Source organism: Populus euphratica, unplaced genomic scaffold (assembly GCF_000495115.2).
Source record: "Populus euphratica unplaced genomic scaffold, PopEup_1.0 scaffold22.1, whole genome shotgun sequence".
NCBI classification, from domain to species: domain Eukaryota; kingdom Viridiplantae; phylum Streptophyta; class Magnoliopsida; order Malpighiales; family Salicaceae; genus Populus; species Populus euphratica.
This window is the reverse complement of record NW_011499863.1, coordinates 885,044-910,939: the sequence shown is the minus strand read 5'-3', so window position 1 is coordinate 910,939 and position 25,896 is coordinate 885,044. Positions and strand designations below refer to the sequence as shown.

General features: G+C 34.1%; 4 protein-coding genes across 4 annotated transcripts; 3 read left to right on the top strand and 1 right to left on the bottom strand.

Annotated features, from left to right (window-relative positions):
- Positions 1–2,980: 2,980 nt before the first annotated feature.
- Positions 2,981–8,702, top strand: LOC105125371 (26S proteasome non-ATPase regulatory subunit 6 homolog). Its single transcript, XM_011025778.1, has 8 exons — positions 2,981–3,240; positions 3,333–3,447; positions 6,997–7,087; positions 7,188–7,333; positions 7,440–7,659; positions 7,748–7,856; positions 8,041–8,209; positions 8,301–8,702. Exons 1-8 carry the CDS (start codon positions 3,105–3,107, stop codon positions 8,473–8,475), a joined length of 1,161 nt encoding a protein of 386 aa, XP_011024080.1. The 5' UTR covers positions 2,981–3,104; the 3' UTR covers positions 8,476–8,702.
- Positions 8,703–10,030: 1,328 nt separating this feature from the next.
- On the top strand, positions 10,031–16,379 carry LOC105125370 (Protein kinase superfamily protein). The gene is made up of 12 exons (XM_011025777.1): positions 10,031–10,416; positions 10,516–10,644; positions 11,078–11,272; positions 11,508–11,555; positions 11,627–11,755; positions 12,705–12,829; positions 13,842–13,952; positions 14,216–14,324; positions 14,629–14,747; positions 15,121–15,274; positions 15,865–16,009; positions 16,086–16,379. The coding sequence occupies exons 1-12, from the start codon at positions 10,300–10,302 to the stop codon at positions 16,160–16,162; spliced, it is 1,458 nt and encodes a 485-aa protein (XP_011024079.1). The 5' UTR covers positions 10,031–10,299; the 3' UTR covers positions 16,163–16,379.
- Positions 16,380–19,514: 3,135 nt separating this feature from the next.
- LOC105125369 (uncharacterized) lies at positions 19,515–21,216 on the top strand. Its single transcript, XM_011025776.1, has 2 exons — positions 19,515–19,716; positions 20,505–21,216. The coding sequence occupies exons 1-2, from the start codon at positions 19,623–19,625 to the stop codon at positions 20,978–20,980; spliced, it is 570 nt and encodes a 189-aa protein (XP_011024078.1). The 5' UTR covers positions 19,515–19,622; the 3' UTR covers positions 20,981–21,216.
- A 2,175-nt stretch (positions 21,217–23,391) lies between these two features.
- On the bottom strand, positions 23,392–25,264 carry LOC105125367 (DELLA protein RGL1-like). The gene has a single exon (XM_011025775.1). It carries the CDS (start codon positions 25,198–25,200, stop codon positions 23,647–23,649), a length of 1,554 nt encoding a protein of 517 aa, XP_011024077.1. The 5' UTR covers positions 25,201–25,264; the 3' UTR covers positions 23,392–23,646.
- Positions 25,265–25,896: the final 632 nt, after the last annotated feature.

Sequence of the window (25,896 nt, the reverse complement as noted above, 5' to 3'; positions counted from 1 at the left end):
TATTGTTATTTTTTGTAATATTTTACTATTGTTTTTTTAGGAGAAAGAGATAATGATGTTTGATTGTCCATACAGGTTAATTTTAGGTGGATTTGTAGCATGAATAAATTAAGTTTTATAATTTATTTTAATTTATATATTTTAGAGTTATCCTAATTCTATAATCTAAGTTTAATAAGTTAATATAAGTTGACTTGATTTATTTTTTTAGTTGATTTTTATTTTTAATTTCATCCTTAAACATTGAATTGATTGAGACTGGATTTAATATTTTTTTTTCCTTTTCTACAAGGTGATCAGAATCTCGTAACTTAAACATTGAATTTAATCTCGTAACTTAAACATTGAATTTGACAAGTTAATTTAAGTTGATCTAATATATTTTGAGTTAATTTTTTTTTTAAAAATAGTTATCATTAAGTTAAACTATATTTTTATAAGTTATTTAAATTATTTTTAGACTAGTAAAATTGATCAGGTTACACTAGATTTCTATATAGTTTAGAAAAAACTTTTATATTATAAAATACATTAATAATATTTAAATATTTTTATTTCTAAAATAAAATTTGATTTCACCAAGAACATATCACAGACAATGATCCAGCATAGACAATCCATTATTTTTTTATTTTTATTTTTATTTTTGATTTACGTAGGGTGTCCGAGCCAGCTTACGCGCACCACGACTAATCCCCACGACCCACTGAACATCCTGCAAGCCCAGTAAACAGGTAAAGCACCGCGGGGGTGACAGACGTGCATGATAAGGCTCGAATCCAGATGCGAAGGAAGGGGACAGGCCCCTCCCACCGCTAGGCTAGAACCTCATAGTAAAGCTCGAACCCAGGTGCGGAGGAAGGGACAAGCCCCTCCCACCGTTGGGCTAGAACCTTACTTGCATTATTACAAGTGCAGGTTCGTGACCATCGAGGTTGTGCAATGAAGCTTGCTAACGAGATTGACAAAAATCAAACTAATATAAGGTGGTTTAGAATCAACTAGATTATTGGTTGATTCTATGATTTAGGTTAGTTTAATTTTTTTTAATAAAATATATTTAGATATTAATAATGTTTTTTCTAGTATAAAATTATATTAAACTGTGTATGGATTAACCTGATGTGACCTAGTTAACATAACAAATCAAAAATAACTTAAATAATCATTAAAAATATAATTTGACTCAAAATAAGTATTTAATATGAGATTTTTTTATTAATATTAAAATAATAATATATTGGATAGATTAGAGTCAACTTGAGTTAACTAATCACTTTTCATATTAGATTATAAAATCACGATAACCTTATAAAAATAAAATCAAAATAGATTATGAACCATAAATTACAATAGAGCCAATACTAAAGGGTTAAATTGAAAAAATTAATTAAAAGAAAAAAATAATAATAAATAAATTAAGTTAATCCAAGTAAATTTGTCAAACTCACAACCCGAGTTATGAGAAAATAAATTAAGTTAATCCAAGTAAACTTGTCAAACTCACAACCCGAGTTATGAGATTGGAATAAACTAATAAAAAATAAATTGAAACAACTTGTTAAACCAAATTTTCAATTAACTCAGTACTAAAATGTAAAATTAAAAAAATTAATTAAAAAATATAAAAAATAACTCGAGTTAGCCTAGTTAACCTGCTAAATCGAGGATAATCTCATAAAAAATTTAAAATAAATTAAAAACTTAATTCTAATTAATTTAATATTAAAAAAATTAAAAAAAAATTCAAAATAACTGAGTTACACATTAAACTTGCGGTATAGATAATAAAACTAGAATGACTTTTTAAAAAACAATGAAACCCGATCTTTAATAGACTTAATATTAAATAATATAACTAAAAAAATTAAAATAAATAAAATAATATTATTTTATGAGAAAATACACACTAAATTCCACTGAGCATAATTATTAATTACTGGATTTTTAAATCCACTTGAAGACATCCCTGTTTTTTCAATATATAAGTTTTTTTTCAATATATAAGTTTTATTTTAACTGGGACATTAAAATTTTACATTCAATAAAAAAATATTTTTCACATGCTCATTTCAAATTCCAACCCTAAATAGTAATTAATTATCTATGCTTTGATTGATCATTTTTTTGTTGAAAGTAACAGAAATATTGAGTTTGTAAAAAATTATCTATTTTATTATTAAATCCAACTTAATAAACTAATTTTAAAAATTTTTAATTTAATTTTTTATGTAACATAAATTTAAAATTAAATTATACAGAAATTATTTTAACATAAACTAATTAACTTAACCAACACATAAGTAAATCTAAAAAATTATAAAAAATACTTTTTTCTATATTTTTATTATTATTTCAAATCTTCTATCTTGGTATCTGAAAAACACTTAAATAATACAATGGAATGCAATAGAAATAAAAGATTTATTGTATGCTTTATATCAAAATTTTGATTAGAATTGGATAAGCAAACGATTTTTAATTAGGTCGGCATTTGACCATAGAATTAGACTAATTAATAACACTTCTGAACGCATCCATTCCTATCTTCATTTTTTTTCAAAAAATAATCTGTAATTGTAACCTTTTAATTATTTTTGTTTGAAGTGTTAATCTAGTGAATGTTTGGAACAGTTTTTATTGGGAGTTTTTAAAATTTTATTTTTTTGCTTAAATTATTATTATTATTATATTTTTTAACTCATTAATATTAAAAATAAATTTTAAAATTTATTTTTTTAATTCATTAATATTAAAAATAAATTTTAAAAAATAAAAAATATATTATTTTAATATATTTTTAAATAAAAAACACTTTAATTAATAACCACTTTTCCTCGTAGCAGCGTGACGAATTTCATGTTTCTCTTTTATTCAACAAAAATAAAAATAAAATATAAAGAGCCAAGGTCCCACGTATCTCCATCAGGACCATTTTTACATTATGCTCCGAGTATCACCCAATCACACCCCTTTATTTTACAAATGGAAAATTCTCAATTTTATTTCCTGTTTCTCGCTTTCTCCTTTCTCAAACAAACCCTTCCTTTCGTGTAAAATCTCTAGAAACCCAACTCACCGATTCACAACCGATCCAACTCACAATGGAAAATGAAGGGGGAACTCAGCAACCGCATCTCGTCCTCTCTCACAAGCTATTCCTCTTGACTCACCCCGACGTCCAAGACATTGAGAAGGTCCGCTTGAAGGAGGAGGTTCTGACCACTATCAAATCCGACGGTAATTACTCTCCGAGTCTCAGATCAGTGATTAATTACGGTGCTGAATCTAACCTAAATCGTTTTAATTTCTTTTTTGTTTTTGTTTTGTAGATATGGTTCCGTTGTATGAAACCCTAGTGGCGGAGTCATTGCTGGAGAAAGATCAGAGTCTTCTGGATTCGATGCGAGCTAAGAATGAAGACGAGCTTAAGAAGCTCGATGAGAAGTGAGTTTTAAGGGTTTTTTTTTGGACCTCTTTCTAGCTTTATATAGGTTCATTATATTTTAATTTTGAATCCTAGTAGTGTAGTGTGCTCTTTTTTAATTATTTGGATTAAGGTGAAATCAGTGGAGCTCATTATTAAATAGAAAAAAACCTGGGAACTAATTTAACAAGCTTAACTGTTTTTTTTTTGTGGTGCTAAACTATTATTATTTTTATTCATTAGTATCAGTTATTTAAAATTTGTTCTCTTATTGAACTGTTGTTGATGTGGAGATCGAAGTGAGGTATATTTTTGCGTGTTTCTTCCGAATACGAGTAAAAATGAGTATAGGGAAACATGAATTTGCATTGTAACATGGATGTTCTATAATTATGTCCTGTTTTGATATCATGTTTCTTTCTTTTTTGTTGAATCATTTTTGGAGCTTATCAAACTACTGATATCACTAGCTAGTATTGTTCTTGGGTTTAGGAAACATCCACAATTGAGGAGTACGTGATGTTGCTAGCGTAAGAAAAAGTAATCAGTTTTAGATTCATGGCTGTGTTTGTGAGGTAATAATGTTGTTTAAAAGTTTGGGTGGGGTGGATTGGCTGGCTTGTTGTGAAAGGGTTAATGAAAGAGGCGTGCAAAAATGGCGGAGCATATATGTGGGAGTTTTGGTGAGTGTGGGTTGAAAATTCAAGAGGATAGATAAACTCTTGCAGATATTGGGAACTTGTTGCTGTGATGGGATTTGTTGGTTCAAAGCCTTCTGATTGTTTTATGTTAATACTTGTACTGTACATCTCAGCTTGTGATTAAATGATGTATGCCCATCCAAGGGGAAAATAAACTTGATTTTGAGATTTAGGAGATGCTTTAAAGCGAGCCATATCAATGATTATGTGAGACCCTTTAACCATAAGAAGGTATGCCTTTTATTGTAAGAGGTTGACGTAGGCTTAGACATGCATAGGATGTAGCTCTCAGCCTGATTGTGCATAGCAAGGGATGCCAGATGAAAAAAAATAAAAGAATGAATGAAATGAACAAGCAAATAAACAAATAAAATATTTATAAATGTTTTTGGTTTGGGATTTAGAAAATCTTTTTGAGGTAAGCATGTCACGTGTTGTGTGTTGTGAGTTCATTAAATACATGTTTCTCCTGGAAGATTTTTTTATTCAAACAATGCGAAATCAGATTTATGCTTATTTTGCAAGAGTTTCTTTTTAACTCCTATTCCACTCTTGGTGTGGGGTTTCTAAATAAATGTAAGAATGTTATGCTTTCTTAATTGCTTAAACCAGAAGCAAGTTTATAAACACAAAAGCGCTTCCTTTTGTCTACTACTAGTTTGGCAGCTGAATACATCTTTGTATATGCGAGGAATAAACATGACATGGTTTAAATACTAGCTTGGGGATGACAAATTTAAATATAATTCTGACTATTTTAGACTGGCTCAAAATTGATGGATTTTTTTAATTAAATCAAAACACAGTGAATTGAATGAAGATGAATAGTTGTTTTTTGGCTCAACTATTGAACTTTTTGTTTTCCAACTAATTAGATTTTGGTCCCTAATTTGACTGTTGATGGACGTGGAGATTAAAGTAAACTATATTTTTCTCTGAAATGATGAATTTTAGCAGAAATGGATATGGGAAAACTTGAATTTGAATTCTAATATGTTTCTCTTAATTTTCCTAGTTATATTATGCATGTATAATTTATGTTTATTACAACATCTATCACCTGTTACAGTTTGTTCTTAATTTAGCATGTGTTTCACGGTTGAGGAGAATATAAATGTAACTTTAATTTGGTGAGCTGAAGAAGATTTAATTACTCTTGATTTGGTGGGTGCATTTGGGATGTAAACATGCTCAAAGCTTGGTCTGAATGAATTAGGTTGCTTATCATGGATGGGCTTATGAAATAGGTATGCAAATTGGAGTTTTGAAAGGATTTGGCATCTTTAGCATGCAGTTTTGCCAAGGGATAAAAATCCAAGAGGTGAAACTAAAGATAGGATTGCAACTTGATGATGTGGTGGGATTAGTTGGTTGTTTTTGTATTTTATATGTTTGTTGTGCAATTCAATTAGGTTTGAAGTTGGTTAGGATGTAATCACTTGATTTAGTGTGCATAATTTGCTTATCTTTCTGCTCAAGTAAATCATGTCTAGAAACTTGAAGGGGGAAAATAGAATTGAGTATTAGATTTTGAAGTTGCTCAAGGGAATCATGATTGTGACAGATCCTGCAGCCAATGGAGGCATGCTTTATGAGGTTTAGTTTGATTTAGACTTGATTGAGATGTAAGTTCCCAGCTTTATTTTTATTATTTATTTATTTTTATCTTGAGCTGACTCAACTTGATTGTGCGTGCATATTTCTGTTTATCACAAATGAAATGATGAGAAAAAAATATATGGAATACTACATGTGTTTGAAAAGTAATGGAGTTTGATTATTTGAACATAGTCTAGAGATGAAGGCAAAAATGATTGTAAGGTGGCTACAACCTTGGGCTCCTCCACTACCTGTAAGCTTATGGCTCCTCCACTACTTGTAAGCTTATGGTTTCATGTTCTATTATGACGGGTAGTGGGGTCTTGAGCTAAGCCTTGGAAATCTGAATGCTATAATGCCTTTCAAATCTTCCTAGCCATTAGCTTACTTGACGTGGCATATAGTGTGGATAAAAACTAGGGTTCTTTAGCTCTAAGGTTACAATCCTAACATGATAGAGGAATAAAGAAAATCTCTTATATTTTATAAAAAGTATGAATAATCTGAATCTGTATTTCTCAAAATAAACTAGACATCCCTATTTATATTAGTTTAAGACCAAAAATCTTTTATAAGAAAAAGGATTTCTTATTAAAACTTACTTAAATTCAATAATCCATCAAGCATTATGATTCCTAACTAGAAATATACTAATTAAATTAGAAGTCTTAATTTAAATAAGGTTTGGAAGTCACTTGCGGGATTGTCTTTATTTATTGCCTTCCTGATCTGTGATCATCATGCAATTTTATCCCAGTAGAAAACAGGGCTTTCAGAATCTTCTGCTTGATTCAATGGCTGAATTAAAAATTATGCTTAATTTACCAAACTGCATCTTAAACTTTTCTTAAACTCTAAATCTAAAAACCTTTTGATGAAATAATGCAATAAACATTATTAGGCCAAGAATATTGAAGAATGTCCCCACATCACTACTAAAGTGTTGGTTAGGATTTAGAAGATACTTGTGAAGAGGTCATTGTTGTCTTCTGACTGTTAATTAGATACGGTAAAGCTTCGAAATATTTATTTAGTCAAATGATCAATTGCTTTAGTGCTGGTGATGGATCTTATTACAGAAGGATTTGGGACCTTTTCTGTAGAATCTAAGCCATAAAGTCTCAAAGATGGGACACCCTCATGGTTCAGTTGGTCAGGTTGTACTACAAGTACTGTCTTCTACTTTGTGTAGGTTATTCAGATTTGAAATGCGTAGAGTGCTTGGTTACTGGTTCTCTTCTAATATGGTCAGTTCTGGTTGTTTTATAGGATTGCTGATGCTGAAGAAAATTTAGGTGAAAGTGAAGTTCGAGAAGCTCATTTAGCTAAGTCCTTGTTCTACATTCGGATTGGTGACAAGGTGATTAATGGTTACTTCTTATGTTATTGTAATGGTTGTTTGCTTCATATATTTCCTTTTTGGTGATATCTTACTCACACACTATCCCAATTTGAACCAGGAGAAAGCATTGGAACAACTCAAGGTGACAGAAGGCAAAACAGTTGCAGTTGGGCAAAGGATGGACTTGGTGTTCTATACTTTACAGCTTGCATTTTTCTACATGGATTTTGATCTCATTTCCAAGAGCATTGACAAAGCAAAGAAGTAAGTAAAGACATAAATTCTTTAATTGCATTTTGCTTTGATTCTGCTTTCTCAAAATCATTGAAGATATGTTTTTCATTTACAAGTGCTTGTGTTTTAATGGCAGCTTGTTTGAAGAGGGAGGTGACTGGGAAAGGAAGAACCGCTTAAAGGTTTATGAAGGCTTGTATTGCATGTCCTCTCGAAATTTCAAGAAGGCAGCCGACTTATTTTTAGATTCCATCTCAACCTTCACTACATATGAACTTTTCCCATATGATACCTTCATATTTTATACTGTCCTTACAGGCATCATATCACTGGATAGAGTTTCTTTGAAGCAAAAGGTATCTATGGTTACGATTTGGTCTTCTGTCGTATAATTTCCTATCTGATTATGCCTCTGCGTTTCTAATTCTATTTGAATTTTGGCAGGTGGTAGATGCTCCTGAGATCTTGACAGTGATTGGGAAAATCCCATATCTTTCAGAGTTTTTGAACTCTTTGTATGATTGTCAATATAAATCATTTTTTTCAGCATTTGGTAAGTAGATATCCGCCTACATCACAACATGTATGAATATATTTTACACATATCTTGTTTCTGTCACTGTCACTCCTGCAAATAAGTATGTCTATCATGTAGCCCCCCCCCCCCCCGGGGGGGGTAAGAGTGTCCCTTTGTAATAGAGCTAGTCTTGTTCATTTTTGATCGATTTTATTTTCAGCTGGCCTGACCGAGCAAATTAAACTGGACCGTTATTTGCATCTACACTTCCGATATTACATGAGGGAGGTCAGAACTGTTGTCTATTCCCAGTTCTTGGAATCCCACAAGAGTGTTACCATTGAAGCAATGGCTAAGGCTTTCGGGGTGACAGTGGATTTTATTGATCTGTGAGTGGCTGAATTTCATGCTCCTTCACTAGAGTTTTCCAGTTGTGTTACATGGAAGTTTGTATTGAATTAAACTTTTCTGTGCCTGCAGGGAACTATCGCGTTTCATTGCAGCAGGGAAGCTTCACTGCAAGATTGATAAGGTTGCAGGTGTTCTTGAAACCAACCGCCCAGATGCAAAGAACGCACTCTACCAAGCAACTATCAAGCAAGGAGACTTCTTATTAAACCGGATCCAGAAGCTGTCTCGTGTGATTGATCTTTGAAGTAGGTAGACATTTTGTTGTGATTCAGAAATGATTCTAAAACTTGAGAATCCCGGAGAAAGATGGAACATGTTGATTTTTTTTTCATCATTTGATCAATGTGATACTAGTTAAAATGCTCTTTATTTGTTTATTTGCCCAGGTATTGTTAAGAATCTGAGCATACTGATCACGGGTGTCAGTTTTATTTTCTGAATTGAATTCCTTTTGAGATGCTTATTTTGACCGTCAGAGTTATCAATCCAAGCGGCCTGAGCTGCCGCCTCCTCTACTAATGAATACCAGCGAATCTTTTTCCAAAGTAGGCCTGTAAGTAGCTTGTCATGGAAGTCGATGGTCATTGTCAATGGAACATGATTCCATCGATGAAGACACTTGAATTAATTAGGGTGCTACTGTTTCTGTGTTCAAGTCATCAACTAAGCAGTTTTCTTTGGCGTATGAACCTAAACTTGAGGGTAAATCAAGCTTCTTATTGCTTGCAAAAGGATGAGTGTCGGGAGATATGTTTCTTTAAGAACACTCATCACTCAACTTCATCAGCATGCATCGGTTTTGAAAGGGTTAGATGGTAATTGTCAATCCTCTGTCGGTGCAATAAAGAAAGTGGTTCTAGCACTTCTCCATTATGGTTGTAAGCTTATGGGTTCGAGCACTTTCAAACATGAAGCTTCATGTTTTACATGTTCCGACTGGTCGCCACTTCTCCATTATGGTTGTAAGCTTATGGCTTTCGATCTCTTGGAATGGAATGAGATCAGGACACCTTTTCTAACCAAATCAATTGATAGCCACAAATACTAGGGAGTTCATGGTCCATTTAGGACGAGCATGTCGCCTGCTGTATATTAGCCACAAATACTAGGGAGTTCATGGTCCATTTAGGACGAGCATGTCGCCTGCTGTATATTAGCCACAAATACTAGGGAGTTCATGGTCCATTTAGGACGAGCATGTCGTCTGCTGTATATTGGGATAGCTGCCCAAAGGACACTGGTCCCCGAGCAGGCATCTATATATATATATATATATATCACCAAGGCTTGATGTGCTGTAGGAGGAACAATCCTTTTAATTTATAACCAAAATTTCACCGTCTTATCACGGATGTGATTATATTTTTTAAAGAGTTAATTAAAATGATTTTTTAAAACTATTTTAACTAAAAAATAAGAAGCTTGGTTGTGTATGCTATTATCAGTTTAGTGGTTAAAAACATTTATTTTAATTTTTAATTTTATAAATTTAAATTTATAATATATTATATCATATTTAGAACCAAATGATAAATAGTTTGAATCAATGGAAGAGATTGAAGTGAACTCATTTTGTTTTTTATATTTAACCTTTTCTCTTCATTTTATTTTCTTGAAAACTGAGGTAAGGAGATTAATATTTTTAAATTTTAAGTATTAATTTTTTATTTATAATTCATCTCTTATTTATTTTATACTATTTTTAAAAATCAAATCTTTTTTAAGATTTAACTATTAATTGCAAACAAAAATATTATCCAGAGTCGCCAAGAATAACAAAGATACAGGTGTCCTTTCTCTTTTCCATATCCCCACACGAAATACAACACCATTGACGAGCGTGGTCGTAGAACGTTCCTTCTGTTAAATCACCTCCGTCTCTCTGTCTCTCTGCACCATCACTCTTTGGTTCCTCAGCTACAACCTTAAATACATGTCACATTCTCTAATGGCTTAGCATCAAATCCATTCTTGTATCCACTTCACCTGGGAAAACTCAGACTCAGGAATCTGTCTTTTTTTCCACTGACAGTAAAATTGAAAGACATTGTTGTTGCTTCATGCCACTATGCCTCCTCTTATCGATTTTAAAGACATTCAAGATAAGTTCTCAACTCAGTTCAGACCATTGCAACGCTCTTTTCAGTTCTGGGTTCGTGCTGCTGATATCTACACTGGCTATAAGGTTCCTCTCTCGTCTTTATCTTGATATTATTGCATGCATGTGGATTTAAGTGGGTTAATCTGAACGTTTAATTGGATTTGGTCGATGGGCTTTGTGTAGGTGTTTCAACTGAGAGTGAGTTTGGTGAAGGATGTGGAAAAGCAGGAGGCAATGTGGGAAAGACAGCATGAGTTTGCTGCTGACAAGATTTATGCTATGTGTTCTGATCTTGGTGGGTTCTTTCTCAAGGTAATTTTGCTTCTTGTAACTCTACTGTGTAGGGCCCTTTTGCTTTTGAGAACCTTCTGAACTTGAATCATGTACTGGAATTAGTCTGATTCCAATTAATTTTTGACCTTTTTGCTTCCTTTCTATACAATTATCTTATCACCTGTCTACTCTTTATGTTTTGTCTTGCTTTTTTATTAGTTTTGTTATTTTTGGATCAGGGGTTTGATAGGTGTTCGTTTTTCTGCTCTAGAAATTGTTTTAGGAACTGTTTGACTCAATCCGTTATGTTCTTCTTTATCTTTTCCTTGTTAGTAAGCCGCTTTCCTTTTGGTTTATTTTTGTAGTCCATTTTGATTATTGGGTGTTAATGATGTTTTATGCTGTTTTGGTTTGAGACAACGCTGCTTTTTACTATAAGCCTTTTCAAATTAATTTACTGGACTTGAATTAGGTTGCCCAAATCATTGGGAAGCCTGACTTGGCTCCAGCAGCATGGGTGAGAAGGCTTGTAACTTTGTGTGATAGAGCTCCAGCTACTCCATTCGATACTGTTAAGCTTGTGCTGGAGGAAGAGTTAGGTCGAAGCATCGAGGATATTTTTGAAAGATTTGATGTGGAACCTCTTGGTTCTGCTTCAATTGCACAGGTAATGCATTTCATATAAAATCTCTGCCTGGCTAGAAGTGTAGATGTTTCATGCTACTCATTGTTTTATTCATCAAGGCATTACCTGGAATCTTGAAGTTGCTGTTAATAAAAATCGGGATATAAGTTGCTTTTGAGCATCAACTGTGGTTTCGAAGTTGAAGAGTTGGTTACTTCAGAACGGATGACAGCTTACTGTATCATGTGTATCTGACATGTTTTCTCTGCCAAATTAGGTTCACCGGGCAAGATTGAAAGGTGACAAGAGTGATATTGTTGTCAAGGTATGGATTCTTGGATGCTATCTTCTAATCTCTGTAATGTCTTCAAGATTATAACTTCAAGTGTATTATAGGTCCAGCATCCTGGAGTTCAGGATCTGATGATGACAGACATCTATAACCTTCAAGCGTTTGCTTTATACATGCAAAAGACAGATATCAAATTTGATTTGTACTCTGTGACAAAGGAAATGGAGAAACAGGTGTCCATTATTTTTGTATTACAATTCTTGTAGATTATGGTATTACTCTTTCCTTTCTGTTTTTTATGGTTAGATATTGTTTCAATTGGTAAAGTTGAAGGTTTTGGATTCCAAGTTAAGATTCTGGATTAGTACTAGTAGCATTAGAAAAATGCCCATCACTGTCAATGAAACATGTTGTATAGTAGATCAAGTGTCTAGCAAATTAGAGTGAAATGTTTATTCTTAAACCGCTAAGCATTAGTTATCTTAATCAACATTCTGTGAACAATTAATATCAGACTATTAAGCCCAACGAGATGGAGTTTCTCAAATTCATATTTTGTGTGTTTTATCTAATTCTTCAATATCTACATTCTTCCAAAACAAAGAATCACCCAAGTTGATCAAGTCCATATCAAAATCTGCTCATTTTACAGCTATCTTAATCTTTTGACTCAGTCAACTAATCATCTTCACTGTTCTTCATAGCTTGCTGAAATGGTATTTAAAGGGTGTAATGCCAATAAAATCTTTCATTTTTAAAGAGTCATCTGATTTTTCCTGTTTTGGTTGGGCCTTTGCAATTTTTTTTTTGAGTCTTTCTTTGAAGAGTTGGTAACAATATAATTATTTTACCTTTAAAAACAAGCAGATTACTTTCAAATTTTGAAATGAATTATGTTTCATTTTTATTTTGTGAATTGTGGGTTTGTATTTTAACCAAGAGACTGTTGGTTTTTGTTGCTTCTTAACATTTTTAAGTTAAATGTTGTTTCTTGATTTGTTTGTTTGACTTTCATAAACCAAGGTTTGTGGCTGCCTCTGCAGTTACACGATTTAAACCTTGTGCTGATGGAATTGACTCCAGAAACTGTGAAGTGCTTAAATATTTAGATTCTTTCTCCATGGCTACAATTCTAATAAAATAATTCCAGTAATATTTCTTTATTCATCTATCCCATTCAAGATTGGATATGAATTTGATTTCAAGAGGGAGGCTAATGCTATGGAAAGAATCCGGCGATTTCTGTATGAGAATAATAAAGCAAGTCCGGTTATAGTGCCACGAGTGCTGAAGGATATGGTCAGCAGGTATGTCTGCCCTACAAAATTTATGAGGTGCTTTGCTTCGTTGATTACCCATGTCAAGTTGCTTAAAAAGAATTAAAGCAGTGAGATGCATTCTTTCTATTTCATTTACATTGGCTACATTGTAAACATTTTTATTTTGGACACGAACTAGTTAAATGTGCTCCTCTTGTAGCAGTTGCAAGATCCCCCCCTACTTATTTTTTCATTTAAGGGATGGAATTGGTGGTTTAGTCAAAGGTCCCAAACTGAGAGCAATATCCTGGTGGGTCAGAGATACTAGGAACATAGATAAATTGTCATGCTGCATTCAGAGTAGAGAAAATGAGATTGAACACTATGAACAAGGAGAATAGACTTATGGTGTCAAAGTTAGATACCACATAAGTTGTGGGACAGCTTCATGTGATGAGAAGAAATTACAATGATCACATTTTTACTGATTGCATGACAATCTCCCTGTAAACAGACCCAATTAGCAACGACACTAATCTAATGATCTTTAGGTTCATGTTTGGGCCATTCAAATAGTTACTCCATTTTACTCGATCATATGCTGTACCTTTTGTTAAAGAATTATCTCAACCCAATAGTTTAAGCTATTAGATGAGGTCGCAGGATATGATTTATATTATTCTCTAACACATCCCTTCAAATGAAAGCCCTTTGGGCTTGAAACTTGTACAAATCCATATTATATTGTGCTTAATTTTTATCAAATAAATGAGGATGATGAGATTCGAATTCGTGACTGCTTAGTCATCAAGGCTCTGATACTATGTAAAAGAACTATCTCAACCCAATAGCTTAAACTATTAGATGAGGTCTCAGGATATGATTTATATTATTCTCTAACACCTTTCATATGCTATACCTCCTCTTTTTACCCTATACACTGAAAATTGTCAAGCTGCTTGTTTTGTGGTGTTTGTTTGTTACTTTTTTGCTCTAATTCATTGCTCAGATAACATCATGCAGGAACCTTTTGGTGATAAATTTCTTTCTATTTATGTAGGAGGGCTTTAATGATGGAATACATTGATGGGATCCCAATTTTGAATCTTGGTGATGAAATAGCCAAAAGAGGAATTAATCCTGGTGGTAAGATTGCAGCGGCAGCAAAGCAGTAAGCCCCTAGATCATCCCAGAGAGTATGGAGTCCTTCTGCACAAATTTTTTGTTTCTGGTTTTTCTTTTAAAGGGGCTTCTCGCCTGAAATTATGACTTAAGCTTTCTTGAAATCATTTTGTTGGTACACCATTTGTCTTTGTACTTCCTTACAAATCAATGTGTATTTTTTTTTTGTCGCTTTACAATTTCATAAATTGCAGTCTTCCCCTGACAAATAAGAAAAGCATGACACACCTTTTAAAATTTTTCTAAGTGCAGGAACATACTTAAAAGTTTGACACTAGCATATGGACAAATGATACTGAAGAGTGGTTTCTTCCACGCAGATCCCCATCCAGGAAATATATTGATTTGTAAAGGTTCCAAGGCAAGTAGGCAACTAACTTTTGTTTCTTTGTGTTCTGCTTTATATTCCTTGAATTTTGGTGTGCGATCTTTTATATTATTTGCTATTGATTGGTATGCTATTAATTGGTTGTAATGGTGCTTATAGTTCTCTTTCCAGTAGTTATCTAAAGTTGATCATGAAATGATCTAAACAAGACTAGTTATCTAAAGTTGATCATGAAATGATCTAAACAAGACGTAGACTATCTGTAAAATAATTGATTTCTGTGAATTTAATGTTCAACTCTGAACCTTATTGGTATGCCACTTTCACCTCAAGTTAGGTTGCCTTGCTAGACTACGGGCAGGTGAAGGATCTCCCGGATAATTTGAGGCTTGGATATGCAAATTTGGTACTTGCTATTGCTGATTGTGACCCAATCAGAGCAGCAGAAAGCTACAGGTATGCTCGTAATTACCATCTATTTGAAAATTATCAATTATTTTCCAAGATAAGAGGAGAAACTAGGGTCAGAATTGATGTACTACTGGGTGCATATTAGTATATGAATTAGTAATGGGTTCTAAAGGACTGATGATGAGCAGGGGATATTATTTGATGATTCTAATACTTGCGTAGTTGTTTTCTATATTTCATTCGTCCATTGTTGGTAGCATTTTAGAAGTTCATTTTGTGATCAATTCAGTTCACACGATTTAGGATACAATTAAAAAGTTTAGCAAATATCTTTGGATTGATTTTATGTTTCAACCATAGTAAATTCTTCTACTGCTATGTATATTTTGTTCATATTTTGTTGTTTATCCTGTTCTAGGGACCTCGGCATAGATACCTCAAGCAAATGCAAGAATGAACTGCAGGAATTGTTTAGGTTGGCAGAAACAATGTTTGACACGAAACTACCACCTGGAGTGGCAATGTTGCAACCTTTCTCAGAGGATTCTTCCATCAAAAAGGTCTCTGTCGAGGTAAGTGGTAGTTATAATAGAAGATGAATTAATCTATGCAGTGCCGTGCTGGTAGGTGGATGGTATCCAAATTTTTCACCAAAGAACAGAAGAAAAAACTACTGTCAGTTTCATTTCCTTGTTGTTTCTCAAGGTTTTTTTTTTTGTTCCATTTGATTGTCAGTTGTTTCTTAGCAATATGGTGTCTGGTGCTGTTGTTCCAGTAATGAACAGCATAAAGTGTTAATTAGCATCATGAAATTGAAGAGTGCGATTGAACCTGGAACTGTAGTTATCATTCGGTTTCCAGGGTGGTCTGGACCAATGAACCAGTCACATGGCCCCTTTGGTCATTCAGTATTTTATCGAACCACCTGAGAAAAGGAATTAGGCTGTAAACAAGCTGAATTTAATTTGAACCCGTGAAATTGGTGATTCTGCTTCATTGCTGGATGTGTTCTCTGTGTCTTATAACCAATCTTGGGAAATTAGAAAAAGATAAGGATTGAGTTTGATAACCTTACTTGGGAACTTGAGAAAGAAAATGAACAAGGACAATCATGCTACTGCAATTTTTATTCATCATAAGATTCTGTGTTTTGGATATGTAGGCTTTCCCAGAGGAACTATTTTCTGTTCTTCGCACAGTGCATCTTTTGAGAGGTCTTAGTGTGGGTCTTGGTATCAACTACTCATGTGCAGAACAATGGAGACCCATTGCAGAAGAAGCATTGTATCTTGCTGGAAGATTAAAAGGTGACTTTCTAAATCGTAGCTGAATTCGTAAACACCATATAACAGAAGTTATCCATCCTTCATTTTATCATTTCAGATACAGATCTCAAGACTAAGCATCGCAAACGACGTTTTTTAAGGAGATTACTTCGAAGTGAGCAACTTGGCTATTGATGAATTAAGCATTTGCATCCATATGAGTTCATTGACAATGAATGGTTAGGTTTTCTGATTGCATATCACACGCCATTGTTCTTTTGTAGTTGTTATTCACAAGTCCTTATATGGCACTTGATTCTACCATGTACAATGTATGGAGATTTTATAATGATTTCTTGTCAGACCTGTTCTTTATGAATAGAAGTGCACAACAGTTCTCTTCCGCGCTTCATTGATCCCTAGAGTTGTTTGGGTTTGGCATAAGTTGAACTTGCGACCCCCATGACAGTTTGTATCTCATTTTGTTTTTTTCTGAAGTTATCTTTCATCCTTTCAGTCAAGTTTTTTCCAAAATATACTCAATGATCCCGATTTACAAATGCTGGGATTGGTACCAAATGTATGAACATCTCTTTCAAGAGGAAACCACATGAGAAGTCTCTTCTGCTTTCATCCTAAACTGCTCTTAACTGGAGAGTAAAATCTACGGTTCATATGCACTGGCTCAGGGATACATGAAAGAATTGATGTTACCAAACTACGGTAGGAGAGAGTTCAGAGCATGAAAGAATTGAGGAGGAAATTATATGTGGATTACTGGCTTGGGAATTAACCAGTAAACCATTCTATTTATTCTTGGGTTTAGGAAATTATATATGTATTACTGGCTTGGGAATTAACCAGTAAACTATTCTATTTATTCGTGGGTTTGATCCAGTGATAATGATTTAGATTACCTCGATCTTGTGTCCATAGATCATTCTGGACTAGTCCCGAATATTTCAATAGACTGTCGGAAAAAGTCCCGAATAGCACATGTTTTAGTGGCTAATCATCAGATATAAGCAAGTTGCATAGCATATCTGAGAAGGCCAGCAGCCAGCAAGATTTTATGCCTTTTACTGTTAACGGCGTTGTTGTTTATTTATCAGTCTGGGAAGCCATGGTTAGTCTCCCTCTCCTATTGCTAAACTCTTGGTAAGGTATGTTTTGGTAGCCCTCTTGATTACACTAATTTGACAGTTTTTTATTGTTCTGTGTATTTTCATATAAATGATGAAACATTGGTTTTGAGAGCATAAAAATAATTTTTGTGGGTTATGCATTTGGAGTGGCTTTGGTGTCTTGATCCTAAAGAACCAAGGATGGTTATTAGCAAATACTTTTAATGAGGCAAAAATACTAAACTTAAAGAAGGTATCTATTGTCTATAGTTGCTATTTAACACTTGGAGTTAGAAAAACTTGATGTGAAGATTGCATTTTATATATTTAGGTGTGTTTAGCATTGCATTTTAAAAATATTTTTAAAAAATCTATATATTTAGGTGTGTTTAGCATTGTATTTTAAAAAAAAATAATTTTTTAAAAAATAAAAAAATAAAAAAATTATTCATATACTTTTCTAAATAAAAAATACTTTAAAAAACAATCATAATTACATTTCCTAACATGCTCAAAATTAAATTTCCTAACATGCTCAAAATTAAATGAAGAGATATGGTCAGGCTATTATGAAGAATGATAAAAAAATCACATATGCTTGTTAAGAAAAACCTTATATGAATTTAAATAATCAGATAGTAATATAAGAAATTTGATACTATTATTATAACTTATGATAGTTATAATGATAGTTTCTTTTGTATATTTATTATTATATATAAATGAATGATATATTTTTTTGATATAAAATACCTTTTTAAAAACTCAAAAGTTGAAAACAAAATTTAATAATAAGTTTGAAATGAAAGATTTAGAAACAACTAATATAATTACGAGGAATATAAATAACAAAAAAGATGAATCTAGATGATGACTGTACTTAACTAATTAAAAAACACTAAAAGGGCATATGAACATTTTAGCATGTAGAATGCTAAACCTGCTGGTACTCTCTTTGCTACTCATTTCAAGTTGTCATCTGCTATATGTAATCAGATGAGAATATGCAGTGCATGTCTTATATGTTCTACATTCTAATACACTGGATGTCTACCATGGAGGCAAAATACTTAGCAGTGATTGAAGCAATCAAATGAACTATTTGGCTAGGGATCATATGTTTCATGAAAGGATGAAGAACATTGATATCAAGCATCATTTTATTCATGATAGTGGTAATTTAGGTGATGTTATTGTGAAGAGGATCTAGTACATTGACAAAGTCACTTCCATCACACAAGCTCAAACGTTGTTTGGACTTGAGTTCTCTAACCATCAATAATATGACTTCATTGTAAAGGGCTTGATATAATTATTATTTGGCTTAGGACTGGTTTTGGGTAGCAATGGAAACCTTGTAGAATGAGGATATTGACTAACCCTTACACATTAAGGATAAGACATATTCCCTATATACATGTGATTTTCTTTACTGTTTCAAATTGTATCCTCTTGTAAGTTGTAGTGTGCTGTGAGGATTGAGTGTACTTGAAATTCAAGTTTGAGAGTTCTCCAAAGGTGTACTCATGTTGATCATAGTTAAATGTCTTCTCTTTATATGTGAATGTAAACATAACTGAACCACATAAAATCATGATGTTGTGTGATTATTTCTTTCTATTTAATGTAATATTGTGTGTATGGGTGTGGTCCCTAACAACAATATTATAGAATTCATATCTAATAAATCTCTAACTTTACTGTATGGTGTTTTTAAACTTTTTATTATATAGTTTTTAAACCAATTAGATTGAATCTAAACCTAATTCGAGATTGATTCAAGATAAATTCAAGATTATTAATTAAATAAATTGATTTGGATTAACATAATTAATTTTTTTATTTATTTTGTAAATAGTAAAAATAAAATTATTTTTTTTATTTTTTACATGCATATAAATTATTTCTTAAATTTTTAAGTAAGATAATTATACTATACTTTATATTATTATTTTTTTACTTTAGATTTATATGGATTATTTTAAAAAATTTTAACTGTGAAATAATTATACTGCATGCCTCATATTTATTTTTTAAATTCATATTTCCATGTATTGTTTTAAAAAAATTTCATGTGTAATTTTAAAATTTCAAACACACACACACACATATATATTGACCTATATGACTAGGATCCAACAATGGGTTTTTGTTAGTAAAAGAAGAAAAGGGGAGACATCGGCCGGCTTATCCACAACAATAATGTTATTTATTTCAAAATATCAATTTCTCTGGTTAAACAAACTAAGCTAGTTGGGTTAATAATGTGGAACAAAAATCTCTCCGAAGGGCGCTTGGACAGGCCCGGCCCAGCCCAAGAGTATATTCAATAATCAGAAGGGCGTCAAGTACGGTTCCCGCCCTTATGGAATGAATTAAGGCGCCAAATGTCAAAGAAGGGGTCCACCCACCCAAGAAGCCACTTATCTTTCATTTTGTCTTCTCTCAAAACCAGATCTTGTCTTTATTTTCACTCTCTAGAAGAGATTGTGGTTTTGAGAAAGTGTGTGCGTGTGTTAAAGCAAAGGAGGATGTTTGGGAGAGTAAGGGCTTCTTCTTCTTCACCAGACTGCTTGGAGAGACCGTCTTCCAAGATCCTCAAAGACGACTCTCTCTCTATCTATGGTACTCTCTCTCTTGGATAAAATCATGTGCTCTTTTATTTTGTTTTCATTAGGTTTAAGCCTCGAACTTGAGAAGCAAATTTTGGGTTTTGCAGATTATGATAAATGAGGATGTGGGTCAAATGAATTTCTTAAGAATTTTTTCCATAATTAACAGCGCTCAAAACCTTCAGTCTTTAATTAAATGTTTGATAATCAGCCTTTATACAAGTAGCCTTGTAAACGAGCAAGGCGGCCCTTCCCTTTTCGATCCAATAACTGGCTTGACCTGGCACGGTTATTCCCAAATGGTGAAGATATCCCACTGATTTTAGAAATATGAAATGGAGTAGCCTTGCAAGTTGTAATTGTGGGAACCGCTTCTCGTAATTGGCCAAATAAGTGACTGTGAGATGATTATTTTTTAGTCATTTATAGGAGGAAATTTGGGTCTTTATTTTTTGTTTAAGATTTAACTTTCATGCTAGTGCCGTGGGGGAGGGGGGATCGTTTTTGTTCTTTGCAGACAATAATGGGCAAACTTTGTCAATTTTGTTGTATAATAAGGTTCTTTGATTGGGCTGTTTGCTGCCTTCATAGGAGGTAATAGAATTCGTTGTGGCAACTGCTTTGCGCTAATTCTCCTTTAGTTGAAAAATGAATTTTAGGATTATATATATATGTATGCAGTAGTGCTTTATAAACTTAGAGTTCCATCCAAGGTCCTTTCTTTGGCGTCTTTGTGTTTACAAGATGACATGATGTTGAATAAAATGCCAAGGTTGCTGAATCATCTGTTCTTTGATGCAGAGGCTACATTAATGAAGCTTAAACTAGGTTCTCAGCGTCATCAAAGTTCACCCTTTGAGGAGACTGTGGAAATGGAAAGTGAGAGTAGTACTACAAGTGCTTCAAGTTTCGTGGAGTCCAATAATACCTCAACAACTGCCTTGAAAAGCTTACAGCATGTTATAACCTCACCCGATGAGGAGGTGATGACAATAGATTCAGATAGTTCTTCAGCCAGTGATCAGTTAAGTTTTAGTGCTAAGCAATCTACAGGTGACTCAAAAGATCAGCGGAGCAGGAATGTTTCAGTGCTTTATCTTTTTTCCAAATATAATTATTCTCGACAAGCATTAACCCCTTCTGGAGAGGCAATGCTGATAGCAAGCAATTGTTCTGCGAGTACTTATGCTTGTTCTAGCAACTCTCAATCTCTGGGCATCTCAAAGGAGCAATCTGAACATGAATGTCTTAGTTCCTCTTCTGTTTGTCTGATGTAGGATTTGTATTCACATCTATGCCTTTCTTTCCTTATTTTATCTTTCGTTGGGAGATCCCTAGACGGGTATAAACAAGGGGTTGCAACCTGATTGAGCACTCAACTGGATCTTGATTTGATTCTTTTTTATCTCGCTAAGTTTTTTCAGTGTTTATGGAATTAGTGTATCATTCTTGGAAGACAGTGGCAGCTTATCAAGTTTTTCTTCATTTTAAAGCAATAAAAATTTCCGTAGAACTAGTTTGCTACAGGGGTTGAATTCACTTCCTTACAACAATTTACATTTTGTGGCAGCTTTCAAAAATGGATGGACATTATGCTACTCTTAAGATTCTCTACCTGGAAACATTAGGATGACCTTGTTATTGGTGGATGTAAAAAAAAATGGAGAATTTTCAATCATAAATCTACGTTGATTATACAAAGAGCAGATATCAGAATTCCATTATCGATATTACTTGCACTGAAAGTGTATAAATTGGAACATAAAAAACTTGATGAAATTGGGGAGTGATGCGCTGCATGCTTACCCTGAGGCCAATACTTGTGCGGGTAGATTGGTAATTTTGGTGTCTGTGTAGGTGCACATGTGATTTAGTTTATAGAGAGGTTCATGAATTTTGGTTGGTGTCTCTGTTAAATAATCAACAGGGTACATGGGAATTGCAGGCGGGTTTTTTGTTTTTGAACCTCGAGGCCAATACTTATGCAAATAGATTGGTAATTTTGGCTTAGAAGTAACAAAGAAAGAAACACAAGAGAGGAGATTAACTACAAAAGCACTCCACGCGGATTATATACACTAGATGGTAAACAATTAATAAACCGATCAATGAAATTATTATAAATAGAAATCCCTCATTGGATCATGGACTATGAGATTAGAAAACCTACTATGATGAGATGACTTTCAAAAGGCTGAATTGAGGTGGTTGGTGGAGGAGAACGCGCGGTGCTCGGGTTTACTAGAAAAATTGCAGAAAAAAGTCTCTTTGATGGGATGAGAGATCATTCAATAATTAAGTCAATAAATGGGGAATATGAGTCTGAAAAGGCCGATGGTGGTGTAGGCTCGAGTACATGTGAAAAGGAAGACGAAGAGGGAGTTTTCTATAGAAGATTGTACAGAGACGGGGATAGATTGTCAAAAATGGATTGACTCTAATATTCTTTTCCCGAAAACATTAAGATGACCTTGTCATTGTTGGATGTAAGAAATTGGAGAAATCTCAATCATACATCCAAGTTGATTATAAAAAGAGCATATAAACTCATAATCTATTATCAGTAACTTGCACTAAAGTAATCTAAATTGGAATAAAAGAAACTAAATGATATTTCTAGATTATACACTTCATTTAAACATTCAACTTTCATGTTGTGAAGCCATCGCCAAAATTGCATCAATGTTCAGACTTTATGCTCCGCCAATATGCCCATCATCATCACAAAGCAGTTAGTCCATTGTTGCCATTCATTTTGATAATAAAGAAAGAACTTAAAATTATTCTAAAAATAAGTTGGAACAAGAAGAACAAGAATATAGGAGAAAAGGCAAAGAAAAAAAATGGTTTTTCTCAAATGGGCCATGTGTGGCGAGGTTGGAAAACCCAATTTTGTTTATTTTAGGCCATTGTTGCCATTCATTTTGATAATAAAGAAAGAACTTAAAATTATTCTAAAAATAAGTTGGAACAAGAAGAACAAGAATATAGGAGAAAAGGCAAAGAAAAAAAATGGTTTTTCTCAAATGGGCCATGTGTGGCGAGGTTGGAAAACCTAACATGATGAGATGACTTTTTACGAGACTGGATTGAGGTTGTTGATGGTGGAGAGCGGCGGCCGAGATCATTGAAAAACCTGCAAACAAGACTCTCTAGTGAGATTGAAGACCCTTCGATGACCAATAACCTTAGAAACTAATTAAGGGATAAATGTCTTTGATGTTGATAAGTCACCATTAGTAGTTTCTGCATAATTACCATTTATGCGAGGTTTCTTAGATGAAAGGGGTTTGCATCTCCTCTCGGGCTTGTGAGGGGGAGCTAATGGTTGAAGACGGCAGGGTTAAAAAGGGTGATAAGGAAGGTCATCATAATAGTTTATTAGGATATTTTTTGCTTTTTTTTTTCTTTTTCTTTTTTGCACTTGGTGATGTATGTTTACTTGTTGCTAAATAAAAGCTTTTTTTTTTTTTTAATGATATATGATATATGATATATCTCATAAATGTTGCGCTTTGATTCATTATATATTTAACTTTTCGAGATTCCATGTTCTTAGTAAGCCCCATATAGAATCACCAGGAGAATTATGCATCCCTGAGGCAGCTAGATTTTCTACCGTACAAATATCAGAATTAAAGAATCAAGGACTATTGATATGTACAAATTTAATACAACAGATATGCACACCAAACCAACAATACAATTTCTTTATTTCATCTGTGCAGTCACCTGAACAGTTTCAAATTCAAACTGAAAATCATCTGTACTTATTTTCAGTGCAAAGTCTGTGCTTGCACATTACTGATGATAGACATTACTACGTACATGGACATGTCGTAGGAGATCAAACACTCTATGCGATTACACAGCAACCAATTATGGCCTCATTAAATCTCGACCAATTTATTCAAGAACTGTAAATTTATTGGCTGCAATTTATTTAGCATTTCCAGCAAGAAGCTGCAATTATAGGCTTCGATTTCCAGCCAAGAACCAAGCACCCTTTCTCTTCAACAACTGTGTATCCATCACAAACCTTATTCTTCACCAGCCATTGCTTTGCCTGAGCCACCATCTTAATGGGGGCAGCCTGAAATCCTGCACGGCTCATCCTCCTGCGCCACTGATACACCCTCTCATGCCGCTCTACCCTTGCTGGCCCCTCACAGCTTACAATGTTCTTTATCTCCTCTGCGAAATAAAACTGCTCCATCTTGGCTCTCCTGGTGTCGTATTTGGGCAGCATGGCGTCCAAGGAGTCAAAAATCGCGGAATAGTAATGCAGTGCCTCCATGAATCTTCCTAGAAAGAATGGACCATTGTGGCTTGAATCTTGTTCAACTAGAACAAGAACCTTTGGTGAGAGCTCATGAACAATCTGCAGGACAGAATTCAGAGCTCCCCTACTTTCTTTAACCACGCAATGGAGTTGAAGAATGCTATTGACTACTAGAACTTCACCTTCTTTGATTTTGATGTCTTCAGGCCTTAAGTTTTCCAAGTTGCTTTCCACAGCTGAGAACTCTAAATTGATTCCCATGTCTTTTGCATATTCCGTGAGTCCATCACCGATGATCCGGAATCTATCAACGCAAAGGCCAACACCAGTTATTCGAAGGCGGCTGGGTGCTTTTCCAGCTCGTTCGGCGAGGCTTTCAATAAGCCGGCGCCATTGGTGACCGTGTGATAATCCAAGTGTCATTCCCAGGTCCACCACATGAACAGAACTCTCTCCCTCAAAGGCTTCCAAAATAGCATTATTGGCAACAAAGTGACCGAACCGAATATGTGGGCAAATTTCATAAACAAGGCGTAAAGCTTCTTCCTTCTTATCCGAGGCAATGTCCATTATGTTCATCGTGGGAACAAAACCAACCGCCCCTAGTGGTTGAACCAGAGAGAGCCTGTCGGTAAGGCCTTGGACGAAGCAAGAAGCCACACGTTGGAAAGAAGAGCCAAATACCAAAGCATTAGATCGGAGCTCAGATAACAAGGCTGAGGCATGTGACTTGTCACGACATGCCACAGCTTCAGCACAAGCAATTAGAAGCTGAACAAGTCTCATTCCATCAGCATTCCCTTCTTCATTTCCACCTTCATCAGCGTTGATCATCGCTTCTGATGCTGCCTCCTCGACAGCCTCAGCTGCAAGATATCTTTGCGTATAAGTCCATATGTGATCTCTGAAATGAAGCTTAGGGATGCTATTCAAGATATTAGTGCTAATGCTGCGGCAAATGCTGCTTCCACCAGTACTACAAAGGCTGCTATTATTACTCCTTATGGATTCAACCAGACTCGAGGATCGTCTCATCCTCTTAGCATCTCTGGTGTCATCCAAAAAAGGAAGGATCCATGAAACGCCATTGCTATCAAATGTTGGCAAATAAGGGGGGCGCGGGTAGCAAGCCATAGCTGAAAGACTGAGATCAAGGCCACTCGTTTCACTTATGTTTTCATCATTGAACTCCCCTGACAAGAAACTATGAGCCATCTCTCTCTCTCCCCCCTCACACACACACACGCGCGCGGGCGCACAAAGTTCTTCTCTTTTTCTACAGATATATCACTAAAGCCCTCAAAGAACCTTCACCAAGCGAAGGCATGATATAAAGCAGAGCTAGCGGCTACGCTATAGATATCCTTGTCGAGAATCACTAGGCCAATGCATGCTTTCACATGAAACCAAGCAAGTAAAAACAAATTTATTAATCTGTCCGCATTGATGTCTGCCTCATCTGTGGCATAGATAAATGCAAACGCATAGAGCAATCGGAGTGTTGCCCATTACTTTCTCCAAGATTTTTGGACCAGCTCAGGTGGCCACTTTATTCATTCCTAATTCTAACTATTGAAAAATATGAAAACGGCCATGTCCACGTCTTCGGATTCAAGCCGAAAATTAATTCCAATAAAAATATTTTGAAAAAAAAACAAAATATAACCATCTTGAATGAACAATAATTTCCTCAATTCCGGATCGGAGAAAACTTCCTTATGTACCCACTGGTATCATGCCCTTCTTCTATCTTGATAAATCTTCCCTTTTTTTCCCTAATACTTTGCTTTCGGTATACATGTGACCATAGTTATAAAATATAGGTCAACCGTTAAGCGAGTAAATTTAGAATTATTTTATTTTAATTTTTTTAAATAATTAAAATAATATTATTTTAGATTTTTAAGATAA